This window comes from Musca autumnalis, unplaced genomic scaffold, assembly GCF_047663935.1.
Source record: "Musca autumnalis isolate F117 unplaced genomic scaffold, ASM4766393v1 scaffold_5, whole genome shotgun sequence".
NCBI lineage: Eukaryota > Metazoa > Arthropoda > Insecta > Diptera > Muscidae > Musca > Musca autumnalis.
Window position 1 is genome coordinate 166,189,688 of NW_027412088.1, and position 13,684 is coordinate 166,203,371.

Below are 13,684 nucleotides of genomic sequence, written 5' to 3' on the forward strand. Positions count from 1 at the left end.
TAGAGCTGGAATCCTGAAATTTGGAATTAAGGTCACTGATGGAGAGTAAAAAAGAAAGGCGTTTGGAAATTCGAATTAAAAGTATAGGAAAAGTACTAAATGGCACTAAATATAGTACAATTTAGATTTGGGTGAACGGATAGAGCTGGAATACAAACATTTGGAATGAGGGCCACTGATGAAGAGTAACAATGAAAGGTTTTTGGAAATTCGAACTATAAGGGTACGAAAAGTACTAAATGGTACTAAATTTAGTACAACTTGGATTTGGGTGAACGGATAGAGCTGGAATCCTGAAATTTGGAATTAGGGTCACTGCTGGAGAGTAACAAAGAAAGGTTTTTGGAAATTCGAACTATAAGTGCACGAAAAGTTATAAATGGTACTAAATTTAGTACAATTTGGATTGGGTGAACGGATTGAGCTTGAATCCTGAAATTTGTAATGAGGGTCACTGATGGAGGGTAACAAAGAAAGGTTTTTAGAAATTCGAACTATAAGTGTACGAAAAGTACTAAATGGTACTAAATTTAGTACAATTTAGATTTAGGTGAACGGATAGAGCTGGAATCCTGAAATTTGGAATGAGGATCATTGATGAAGAGTAAAAATGAAAGGTTTTTGGAATTCGAACTATAAGTGTGCGAAAAGTAATAAATAGTACTAAATTAAGTACAATTTGGGTTTGGGTGAACGAATAGATCTGGAATCCTGAAATTTGGAATGAAGGTCACTGATGGAGAGTAAAATGGAAAGGTTTTTGGAAATTCGAATTAAAAGTATACGAAAAGTACTAAATAGTACAATTTGGATATGGGTCAACGAATAAGGCCGGAATCCTGAAATTTGGAATGGGGGTCACTGATGAAGAGTAAGAAAGGTGTACCAAAGGTCGAAAAGTCCTAAATGGTTAGTATGATTTGGATTTGAAGAGCTGGAATCCTGAAACAGTACTAAATGGTACGGAATTCGCTACAATTTGTATTTGCGTGAAGAGATTACTGTTTGAGTGTAGGATTGAGGTAGTTTTGGAAATTCGTACTTATGGAAAAGTGCTAAATGGAACTACATTATCAATAAATTGGGTTTAGGTGAACGAATAGAGCTGAGATATGAAAGTACATTTCGGAAAATCGTGTACGAAAAGTGCTAAATGGTACAAAATTTGGTACCTTTTGGTATTTGCTATATGGTATAGAATTTTGTACAATTTGTGATTTTGTAAAGGGTAGAACTGGAATTTCGAAATTTGGTATTAGATTAGCAATTGGTGTTTAGAGTGGAGGTAGGGAGGAAGTTTTGAAAATTCGTACTTATTTATAGTACTATAATGGGTTTCAGAGGAACAGATAAAGCTGGAAAAGTGAATTGGGGTTAGGATATATGTTGAATATAAAGAAGTAATTTTTGAAACGTTTACCTATGTATGTGTACGAAAAGTTGGGTAACATGTTGGTACCAAAACCATTTTGGTATTGTGTAAACAGTTAAGGTACTAAATTTGGTGTTGGGAGTAGGAACAAAGCTGGGATTATATAATTTGGAAAAACGCTGTTTGTACAAAAAATACGAAATGGAAAAATATTTGTTATGAAGATCACTCTAAAATTCGAGACAAAGTTCTGAGTTTGAAAAATTGTACTGAATATTGTTCCATTGATTTGATGTACTGAAATTAAGTAGTCAAACGTGAAGTATCTTTTCAAAAAATGTTTTATGTTCTGACTGCTTTGGTATGGTTATTTGAAAACGTGGTCCAATGCAACAATTTTGTTAACTAGAAGTTATTTACCCCCTGATAATAAAAAAGCCTAAATTGAAATGCCTCCAAAAAAATTTTCCGTTATATACGGTTGACATACCCGTGCACATTAAGTACAATTTTTTTTAAAAAAGTTTTTCTAACCTTTCATTTTGAATTCCGAAAATTTAACGGACCTATTCGGGTTCTGAGCGAAACCGCTAAAGCTGGAACCTTGCATTGTAAATGTGCGTGATTGTTGTTGTGAAGGGGTGAGATAAAGTTTAGTGTTTGGAAATTCGTACTGAAAGGGAATGCTGTGTTAGTGAAGGGTTAAAACCAGGAGTCAAATGTAAAATTTGCAATATGATACGTAGTTTCGAAAATTCGAAATAAAAAATATGGTAGTTGTGTAGGGATGCGATACGGCAGATTTTTTTTTAATTCTTACTACAATTGAAAAAAATATTGGTAATAAAAATAGGTATAAGTACAACAGAATCTCCAGTATTCACCATTCCCGTATTAAATATTGTTTATATATATTTTGTTCCCTTTCCGCATACGAAGTAGCGGGCATTTGCTAGTAACATTTATATTCTTCAGTGTATACATATATGTAACAATATGAAACAAGTGGATATAATTAAGAATATTTCAATGCCACAGATGGTGGTCTTTAATGGAATTGTAATTAAGAATAACGTTAAATTGAAATTAAGACGTTTTAGTGTATAATGTTAAAATTGTTAGATTTAAGTGTAGTAAAATAAAATATATATGAGATTAACTTACTTATTTCTTTATTTTTCTGCATTGAAGCGATCGCTGCATCGTAGATGTAGGATTAAATGTTGAAACTAATAATACTAATAGTGATAGTATGTGGAAATGGTGTACTAAATTATTAAATCTATGGTATGAAGGGTCCAAATATTCACAATGATATGGCGTTGCACAATCGTTACTTGAAATTTGCATGTAGAAGGAATGTGATGGTGAAGTTTTATATTTCCGGAAGTTTTGATTCAGTAACGTTGACGTGATTATTTTCCAAAAATCTTTTAAATTCAAAAATCGAATATTGCATAAATTGATGACTTCAGGGATTTACAAATTTGAAGAATTTTGGTCCATTGAATGGCGTGAAGTTTGATAGCAAAAATCTCAGAGACGTACAGCCAAATATGTACATCAATCTTCTTTAAATTAAAATTCTTTCCCATATGCTTATAGGAATACGCGCAGGACACTTTTATTTCAGCAGATTTTTGATGAGGAAGAACAATGGATGTGCGATTTCTTATTCGGTCAATTGCTAAATTTTGTTATCTTCAATTGGATAATTGATGTTGATCTTCGATGGCGTTCACAAAAAATGTTTAATTTAAAAAAAATAACTTTTAAATTTAGCTTCTTATATTTTCGATATAATTTTCCGAATTAAAACGATTTCTATCAAAAGTTTTGAAAGCTCAATTTTTTTATATTTCAAACGAACTATTTTTTTTCCAAAATTTTATTTACTTGTTATCTTTTCACAAAGTGTAAGGTGGCAATGTGCCACACTATATCGGCGCATGTTTTGGTATAGCTCACATACAACAGTACTTCCCGATTTTCGGTATTTTGAGGGGTATATCTACAATTCCTAACCGAACTAGCTGTAATTTTACACTTAAGGTTCTTAGGTGTCGCGACAGTACTCCACCAAAAACTGTCAGCATAGGTCCATGTTTAGGTATAGCCCCCATATAACGGTATCTCCCGATTTTTAGTATTTTGAGGGTTTTAATTACAATTTTTAACCGATCTAGCTATAATTTAACATAAACATGGTGCATATTTTATAGTCCCTATATATTTTCGGCATTTTGAGGATTTTAGCTACAATTTGTAATTTGACATATTAGGTTCCTAGGGGTATCAACACTACTCCACCAAAAACTGTCAATATAGGTACATGTTTAGGTATATCCCAAATATAACGTACCTCGGGATTATCGGTATTTTGAGGATTTTGCCGATTTTGACCTTAATTTTTTTATCCACGTTTTTTAGACAGTTTGGTACATAACAGCCAAACCATTGAGATTTTGGATCCAACACAAAGACAAAAATTGTAGCCAAGACAGTTTAAATCGGTTAACAAATGGATAAGTTATAGTGGTTTAATCCTGAAAACCCCCACAAAAAACAATAACAGAATTTCTCACAATTTTCAAAATAAATATTGAACAAAACAAAAACCATTATAATTTTGAAAATTATGAGAAATTCAGTTATACACCATTTTCACATGTAATTCGAATAATTTCGGTTGTAATTCGAAACATTTTACTTGCAATTTGAGAATTCCAATTGAATTTCGAATTATTTCATTTGTAATTTGAGAATTTCATTTGAAATTCGATTTATTTCATTTGAAAATTGAAAATTCCATTTGATATTCGAATTATTTCATTTGTAATTTGAATTGTTTCATTTGTAATTTGAATTGTTTCATTTGTAATTCAAATTACTTCATTTGTAATTTAAATTTTTTTCATTTGAAACTCCAAGTGAAAAACTTCGATTTACAAATAGAAAAATTCAAATTACAAATGGAAAAATTCGATTTTCAAATGAAATAATTCGAATTACAAATGAAAAATTTTAAATTACAAATGAATTAATTCGAATTTCAAATGAAATTCTCAAATTACAAATGAAATAATTCGAAATTCAATTGGAATTCTCGAATTACAAGTGAAATGTTTCGAATTTCAAATGAAATAATCAAATTACAACTGAAATTCTACGAATTACACGTGAAAATGGTGTAGTTTTTTGTGGGGTTTTTCAGACTTAAAACACAACAACTAAGCCATTTATCAAACGATTTAAAAAAATAATAACTTATTCGGAAGATATTATTCGCCCCTTTAAAAGGAGGTAGGATCAGTAGAAATCCGTTGTGAAAAAAAGAAGATATGTCCGTTTAAATTTGAAAATGTAAGAAACCCAGATTTTCACTACTTTTACCGTTATAAAAAATTAAACGAAGTGACACAAACGAACTAAAGGCATTGTCGTTATCCATGGATCCCAGCACGATATAATTTTGCATCAGAACGCTTGAATATTTTTCTGATCAACTTTTGTAGCACAGAGCCATTTATTGACATTTTTCGAAAAGTTTGCTCCTTCTCAAGGCCAAAACTGCCTTAAGGAGCGTTCCAATGCTTTTGCGATATATTAGAGAGTTCTGTCTTGGCTACAATTTTTTCTTTGTGTTGGATCGAAATCTCAATGGTTTGGCTGTTATATGCCAAAATGTCTAAAAACGAGAATAAAAAAATTAAAGTCAAAATCGGGAGGCTCGATTTTCACCGTAGACCTATGGTCTAGTGGACTTTTTTGCTCAGTTCAATCCTAGGAATCGGAAACGCGAAGGGCCCATTAAGGTTTTCAAATCGCCCCGGCCTATATATCACCCCTATAGAGGTACCATCTGATTGAACACTATTTTAGAATAGATTAGATATTTTTTTAGATTAGATTAGATATAAATCCGTCAGATTTCATGGGTATGTACAGCTTTTTTCACATTTAAATAGCTCATAAGCCGTTGTATGTTCCGGAAACATGCTGTCCGTCTCGCATGTTTCCACTGTTTTACTCCTCCGAGGAATAAGTCATGACGTGACGCTGGAGCTAAGTACTTTCATTACTGAAGCGAAACTATGTAATTATTCCATGTTGAATACATATTCTTTGCGGTGTAGGGTATCACACAGTCGGCTCCGCCCGACGTTGATCTTTTCCTTTTGGATTTAAATGGCGCTAAGAACGTGTCGATTTATAATATTTTTGTTTCTTGACGCAAATAAAATATTGTTAAAAGCTTATTGTGGGGGAGATTTAAAATATATTTGGTTTGACCAACAGTTTCTGAGAAGACGCCTGTTTAGGCCTGTTACGTGTAAAGATAATTTTTTATTAAAGGTCTAAACGAGGAACCAAGTAAGTTAGCCCTTTTAGTTAAGATATGTGGAATGTGTGATAAAAGAATGTGGCAGCACTTTCTTCTGAAATTAATTTTAATTTCCAGCACAACAAACTACCAAACTTCCACAAATAGCGTAAGTCAGCAGTAATAACCATAAAACGATAATAGATCACAATAAGATGACAATTGAATATTCAATTCGGCAATATATCTGTCAAATAGTTGTTTATGTTTTGAAATAAAAACGGTTGGCAAATTTAAATTGTTAATTTCAATGTGATAATGTACATTAAAGTTGTTTATCTGTTTTCGCTTGAACGACCTAATCTTATCTTGTGATCAAAAAGAAATCCAATACAGTTACGGTAGGATAAACTCAACTGTAAAGTTTCAAATAAGTATCTTCACAAAACTTCTATGAGGGAATATTTTGGAAGGAACATTTAGATTCTTTGTAGATCAATGATATAAAAACTCGGTTGACGTCGGGTATGAAAAATTCCATAGAACATCAGGACAATTCATTTTATTTTATTTGTTCGTGTTTGGTCACACATTCCCAATATACATATATGTATATCGTTCAAAGAGTGACATAACTCAAGAAATTCATTTTTGAGATAATATGTTCCACAAACATCCCATACGGGACAAGGGAGACTTCTCTCATATCAAATCAATGGTATGCACACCGGCGTTTCGCGCCGTTTGGATTCGGCCATAAAGTGTAGGTACCATCCCAGCAAAATTTGAAGGAAGGGGTTGCATGCAATGACGTGATTTCATGGCATCTTTTGCATTGGTTCAAACGAAGTCGTGAAAGATCCGATCTTTTCATTAGCATTTAAACCAATGCAAAGGAAGTCGTGAAAGATCCGATCTTTTCATCAGCATTTCAACCCATGCAAAGGAAGTCGTGAAAGATCCGATCTTTTCATCCGCATTTGAACGCATTCGATCGATCCAATAGATATGAATTTTGTGTTTTTATTTATACACATTTTTCTAAGTATATAAGATTCATTATTTACTCGTACAATAGGCTTGATGTTGTCGGAGACTCGAAATCTCAACCAACGTTGTTAAAACTCTCGTCGTAATGGTAATGTCATTGCAAAGGGTTGGTGAAAATTACATGCCAAAGCATTGCATTTACACCAATGCTTTGGCATGTAATTTTCATGCTTTGGATCCAAAAATGAATAGCATCTTTTGGGGTCCACGCTCATATAAAATTCATCGATGAAGATGCTAAAAAGATGACATGCCAGATCACTTGCACCCATGATTGAATGGCATCTTTGGCATCGAACATTTTGCTGGGATATAAGTGAGCTAATATGGAAAGGGGTGAACTCATTGATATGAGAGAAGTCTCTCCTGTCCTTCTGGGATGTTTGTGGAACAATTATTATTATTAATACATATTTTCTACGACTTCTGTTTTATCTTGTGTAAAATTTTCTTGTTGATATATTTAAAACTCTACGAGTTACAGCTTATTTTCTTGGAGTTTGGCATAAATCAACAACAAAGTTTTTTGAGTTTATGAAGCACTAAAACCCTTCAACATTTGATCTTGCACAGAAATTTGGCACTGATATCTGGCTAGTTCCTTACAAAAGAGGGTCCTAGTAGTTATTTTAGTTTCTGTGTAATAATGTTTTTAATTTAGGAAATAAAATTTTAATAGGCTAAATAAAACGTTTTTTTCTCGAAACTTGATTTTTTGAGATGTGACACTCTTTGACAATCTGAACCGGTGCTTTGACACCAAAAGCAATGCCGTTCGTCCGTGGAGAACAAAATTACCATCCCAAATTTTCACTCGGATAGGGTAATAAATGCGACCTGTACTTTCAATACAAACATACAGTGGTGGCCATTTGCAACAAAATTTTAGAAAGCTTTATTTAAAATATATTTTTGAAAGTAAAATTAACTATTTTTTGCAATTATTTATAGTTTTTGTACCTGTTATAACGTTTTGTACCCCTGACTAAAACCTTCACAAAATCGAAAATGCGTGAGTGAGGATATTGAGGCCACAAACTCCAAAAGGCCAAATTAATTGTACACTGCCATGAATATTCTAGAAAGGACATGTGGAGATATCTCTCATATTAAAGAGTAGAGTTCAATTAAATTCGTAGATCGATGAAATGGCAACTCGGTTGACGTAGGGAATAGATATCAAGGAACTTCTGGACCGTTCTTTTAATAGGCCAACGTTCAGCATTTATCTAAAATGGTTCTTTTGTTGCCAATGCATAACTAAATTTGTCATTCCATTTGTAACTCTTCGAAATATTTATCGGAGACGCTATAAATATCTTCATACATTTCTAAATCTTTTAAAGTCGAAATAACCATGTCCGTATTTCCGTCCGTCTGTCTGTTGAAATCAAGATACAGCTCACAATTCTGTATAGAAGTCTCTATTGGGATATTGGGTATTGAAAATGGAGTATATCGGTCCACGTTTTGATACAGCCTCCAACAATGCCGCCCGATTTTCAGTAGTTTGAAGGTTGCGGCCTCAATATCCAACAAAAATGGGTGAAATATGGCATTTTGTCGTCGTTGGTGGTACAAAACTTCCCACCTGGAATTTATCGATACAGGTCCACGTCGTCATATAGCCCCCATAGAACTACACCGCCCAATTGTCGGTATTTTGAAGGTTGTGGCCTAGGTTAGCGTTAGGTTGAGAAGAGGGGTGATACAAGACCGCCACATGTCCGTATGGACATACACTTAAGCCATAAAGGAGGCCTGTTGTGCGCTCTAATTTTGGGGTCAGGATGAGGTTATAACTAGAATGAGAGAAACTCTTATAAATTAGTGATTAAATGTTGACTTTAGTTTAGGACCTCTGTCCTATTGACATAGTCTCTTAATTTTTTAAACTCGATTGTCCTTATTTGGTTGAGTCCCTGTATAATGTCTTTCCCTAATAGCTGGGTTCTCAGATTTGTAAAAGCTTGGCAATGGCAGAGGTAGTGTTCCAACTGTTTTCTGCACAGCCTATTTTGTGCAGATGCGCTTGTAGTTCCAGATGTCCTGTAAGGATGCCTGTCAGTCTACTAATGTCTTTTTGCTCAGTAATAGTAGTTCCCTGGTATTATCCTCGTCTGGGTTCCCCCATAGGATGTTTGTGTTGTTTCCTTTTCTTCACCACTCCAGAGGGCATTTTTTGCCCATGCCTTTAGCTCTAGACGCGTCGCCTTTAAGGGTTTGGCATTATCTAGGTTGCTCCCTAGCTTGTTTTGCCAAGGAGTTTGCTATTTCGTTACCCCTAATACCTATATGCCCTGGTACCAATATGTTTACCGTGCCATGTTGGGAGTAGTTGTTTTTGGAGTTTATATATTCCAATACAGTTCTGGGTTTCACTGTCTTCGTTGTCCATCACGGCTAAGGTTGCCGTTTCGCTCCGATAGAGGTTGATCTGGATGACCTCAATCATTGGTCCTCCAGTAGAATGGCTTCTTGGGAGTTGCTGATTTCATCGGCTCCTCCTTCCGGTACGTCTTTTGGGGGTTCAACATCCTGGTTGTTTGTTTTGGCATTTTCTTCCTCGCCTTTCCAATCTTGAAGTAGACTGAATTAGAGACGAAAAACACCTTACCCTTAGTCTTTGTGAGACCGGATAGTGAGAGATCGTCGGTCCCCACCACAAGGAGAGTGTCAACTTCTTTCTCCTCCCGGTAGAAAACCTCCCATCTCTTCACTGCCAAGGTCTCGTTCTACACACCAAGGACTTCGAGTATGCGCTCCGTCTCCAGTTTGCAGACGTACTCTGCCGCTTGGGTTAGCCTAGGAATTTCATCTTTCCTTACCAGATTGTGGCCTCAATATCCAACGAAAATGGCTTAAATGTAGCATTTAATCTTCGTTATGAGTATACATCTTCCCACTTGGAATTTGCCGGTATAGGTCCACGTCTTCCTATGGCCTCCATAGAAAGGTACCCTTCGATTTTTGGCATTTCGAAGCATGTGGGCTTACCATCCAACCGAAATGGCTCAAATTTGGTATTCAGTTTTTTGTTGAAATTGCTGAAATGTGTCATTTAGCTTTCGTTAGGTGCAAAACTTCCCACTTGAAAATTATCAGTATAGGTCCACGTCTTCATATAGCCCCCATTGAGCGGTTCCTAACGATTTTCGGTATATTGAAGGTTATAGTTATAGCATTTAGTTTCCGTATGGGGTATTAAACTTCTCACCAGTATTTTGTCGGTATAGGTGCATGTCTTCATACAGCTCTCGTAGAATGTTCCCTCAAAATTTTCGGTATTTTGAATGTTTCAGCATCATTATCAAACCGAAATGGACGAAATTTGGTATTTCGTCTTCAATTGGGCTATGAAGCATCCCAGAATAAAATTATCAGTATATGTCCACATTTTGAAGGTTGTGGCCTCAGTATCCAAACGAAATGGCTAAAAATTGGTATTTAGTCTTTGTTGGGGATATACAATTTTCCACCGAAATTTGTCGGTTTACGTCTTCATGTAGCCATTGTAGAATGTTCCCTCCCGATTTTCGGTATTTTAGAAAATTCAGCAATATTATCAAACCGTAATGGATTAAATTTGGTATTAAGTTCTCGTTTCCACCAGAAATGTGTCGATATAGGTCCACATATAGCCCCCATAGAACGGCACCAATACAATGTAATTTATGCACAAAAAAGGCTATATCTGCCTAATTTTGATGACATTTGAAATATGTGGCGGAATTTTGTATAGAACAACAATGGCAATTATATTGAAATCGATGGAAATTTGAATATAGTAGACATATACTCGTATATTTTTGCCAGTTTCATGTATTTAGTGCACCCTATCCGCCATTGATTCTTGCCTTACTAGTTTACTTACGAATTTCTCAAATTTTGTTGTGGACATATCAACAGAACTGAACAATATTAAAGAAAAACTCTTGAGCTTTGAACTGATCCCAATTTATTTGCCAAAGGAGGACAAATGCTAGAGATATTGAAAAAAAGACGCCCAGATGCTACAATTTGTGGGATTTTATTTCGGTAAAATTAAAATGCAAAATTGTGAATGAAAAGTATAAAAAAAAGTTGGCAACACCGTTGATATCGGTAGGACTTATCGACAACTTTTGTTTGGTTGCCGACAAATTTCGTTAATTACCGAAATTTTAAGCATTTTAATTTTATCGATTTTTGTCGGTAACCAAAAAATGCGTTAGAGAATTCCACTACTGGTCTGGTTTTGCAAGTCGGTGGTGTTCACTATTAACTTTCACAAAATCTCCCTTGTTAGAGATGTCTTTCGGAACGGAATAAAGAACTATAAAGTTACTTTCAGAACTGGTTTTGAAACTTCATTAGCTCTTTACACAGTCCCTTGATTATATTGAGGTCGTTTAAGGTCAGGTTTAACATCCCTTTTGAAATACACTGTGTGTCATTTTTTGAGTCACGGTTTATTAACTATATTCCATGTCACTTCCACTTTCGCGGTTATTTACCCCAAACACCTGAAACCTTGATGTCAAAGGGGATCATTTCGTCAGGGTTATATCTTCTAAACCGATAAGAATTTGGATTCACTCGTGGAAGCAAAGTTTAAGCTCTCGTATTAAAGAATAATAATTGTGAACACATAAAATCCATTCAGCCTCATCTTCAAGGTCAAAATCGCCAAGGTCTAAATTCCGTTTTAATTTTTTCTCGGATTTTTGTTTACAGATATCAAACCGATCAAAATTAAAATAAAAAAATAATCAACTACAAAATAGTACCTTAGATCTCAATAAACAACTTTCTAGAACATACGAACTATCTGTGAACGGTTCTTAATGGCCAAAATAGCAAAACAAATGCGATCCTCTAATCCTCTTTTCTCGGTGTCTGCTCCATAGAAAAAATCCACCAAAAATTCTCCAGGAAAACAATCCACCACAATAATGTAGCAAATATATCAGTAAACAACTTTCTAGAACATACGAACTTACGTAAAAAAAAACTTTTGAAAATATTCGATTTTTATAACTTTTTTCTCCGAATCTGGTCCACAGATACCTAACCGCCCAAAAATTAAGGATACAGTCAACTACAGAAATGTACCTAAGATCTCAATAAACAACTTTGTAGAACATATGAACATTCTAGGAAGCTGAAGTTAAGCTGAAATTCACAAACAATTAAACTACTTTTACGCTTCTGGAAATAACAAACTGTTCAAAACTCACAGAAACTTAAAAGGTTTGTTATTTAAGGACCTGAACAGGAAATAATGATCTAAACTAAACGAATTTTGAACTGGAAGAAGCGTAGTATATTCATTAGAGTTGGGTAATCTAGTTCCTTGTACTAGTTCCAAACGTATGAGTAACATCATTAAATGTAACGTGTAATTATAACGGAAATTTGACCTTGACGAATTTGGCGTTGAAGATGAGGTTGAATGGATTTTATGTGTTCACAATTATTATTATTTAAGACGTGAGCTACAACTTTGCTTCCACGAGTGAACTCAAATTGTTAGCCGTTTAGAAGATATGAGCCTGACAAAATGATCCCTTTCGACATCAAGCCCTCAGGTCTTTGGAAGCCCATCACCGCAAGAGTGGAAGTGATAGGGAAAAACGCTTATTTTTGGTCTTCTATCACGCTGTGGTGTCAGAATATGGTTAATCGCATAGTGATATAGAATGGTTTACATAGAGCTCTACTTTTATTACCTTTTTATCAATTCACATTTTAAAAACAATTTAATAAGGAGCATTAGCGGCATGGAAGCATTCAACGGTTTTGTATCCGGTCTCACAGCGATCGTCGGTCTTGATGCCCTTGCATTTTTCCAAAGCCTCCTTGGCCTTTTCGACACCAATCAGGCCACCCAATTTAGCAACGACAACTTCATTTTGAAGTTCACCATTTTTCAAGGTGCCAGCACGTTCAAAGAAACATGTGCTCAAACATTTAAAGGCTCGGGAGGGATTTGTAATATCCTTATTACGGAATTTTACAACATCTTCTTCGGGAACATTTTCCTGCTTAACACATTCTTCGATATGCTGCTTAGCTTTAAGTTTTTGTTCATCGTTTAATTCGACACGCTGCAAATAGGAAAGGATTAAAAAATTAAACAAACTACAAACTATATCCCCTTTTTAGGAAGGACTTACACCAGCCAAAGCAGTGGCAACCAAGCAAGCAACGAACAGAGTAATGAAAGCCTTCATAATAAGAAATTTATTATTAATATTTTTGTTTGAAACGTCTACTTTCAATTTCGTTAATTGAGTGATACTGTATGACTGATTAAACGGCCTTTTTATAATATGACATTTATGTGAAAAATATTTATTACGAGGCAAAGTTTCAATATGATACTGCAATTGTAATAAGAGCCTAAAAATTTTTTAGGTAACACAGTTGAAGTGCCTCCTCATCTTTAAGGCTGCTGTTCGTAGGGCAAACAACCTATATAATATTTAGACCACATTTATTTACATACTAGTGTTCCAGTTAGTTGTCCGTAATATCGTTAGCACACCCCAAACCACAAATTAACAATTTCACTGTATATTTGAACCTTATAAGTGTCAATAAAATTTGGTTACCGGTTTCGATCTACAACATAAACAACAATTTGAAACGAATAAGATGTCCATTGAAATAGTTTATAGGGTTCTGATGTGATGTAATTATAATTTAATGGTTATCGTTGTCTGTAAGTGGTGGTAAAAATTTGTCAATTTATGATAATTTGTATATCCTACACCATAGTATGGATGGTATATTAAGTTTATCTATTTGTAGCACATCGAACTAATCATTTGCGACCATATAAAGTTTATACATTCTTGATCAGGAAAAAATTCTAAGACGATCTAGCCATTTCCTGTAGCTCCAGATTTAAAGTATTTTGAGGCTTTTAGCTACATTTTTTGACCGAATTAGCT

General features: G+C 34.5%; 1 protein-coding gene across 1 annotated transcript; it reads right to left on the reverse strand.

The window, feature by feature from the left end:
- Positions 1 to 12,431: 12,431 nt before the first annotated feature.
- On the reverse strand, positions 12,432 to 13,063 carry LOC141404998 (general odorant-binding protein 56a-like). Its single transcript, XM_073988906.1, has 2 exons — positions 12,905 to 13,063; positions 12,432 to 12,835 (listed from the first exon to the last, which is right to left on the reverse strand). Exons 1-2 carry the CDS (start codon positions 12,959 to 12,961, stop codon positions 12,488 to 12,490), a joined length of 405 nt encoding a protein of 134 aa, XP_073845007.1. The 5' UTR covers positions 12,962 to 13,063; the 3' UTR covers positions 12,432 to 12,487.
- Between the last annotated feature and the right edge of the window lie 621 nt (positions 13,064 to 13,684).

What these genes read in the sequence shown, in the direction of transcription:
- LOC141404998 (XM_073988906.1), bottom strand. Translation starts at nt 12,961, where the DNA reads ATGAAGGCTTTCATTACTCTGTTCGTTGCTTGCTTGGTTGCCACTGCT. An exon ending in TTGCCACTGCTTTGGCTGGT is followed by an intron (nt 12,836 to 12,904) that starts GTAAGTCCTTCC and finishes TCCTATTTGCAG; the next exon opens with CGTGTCGAATTAAACGATGA.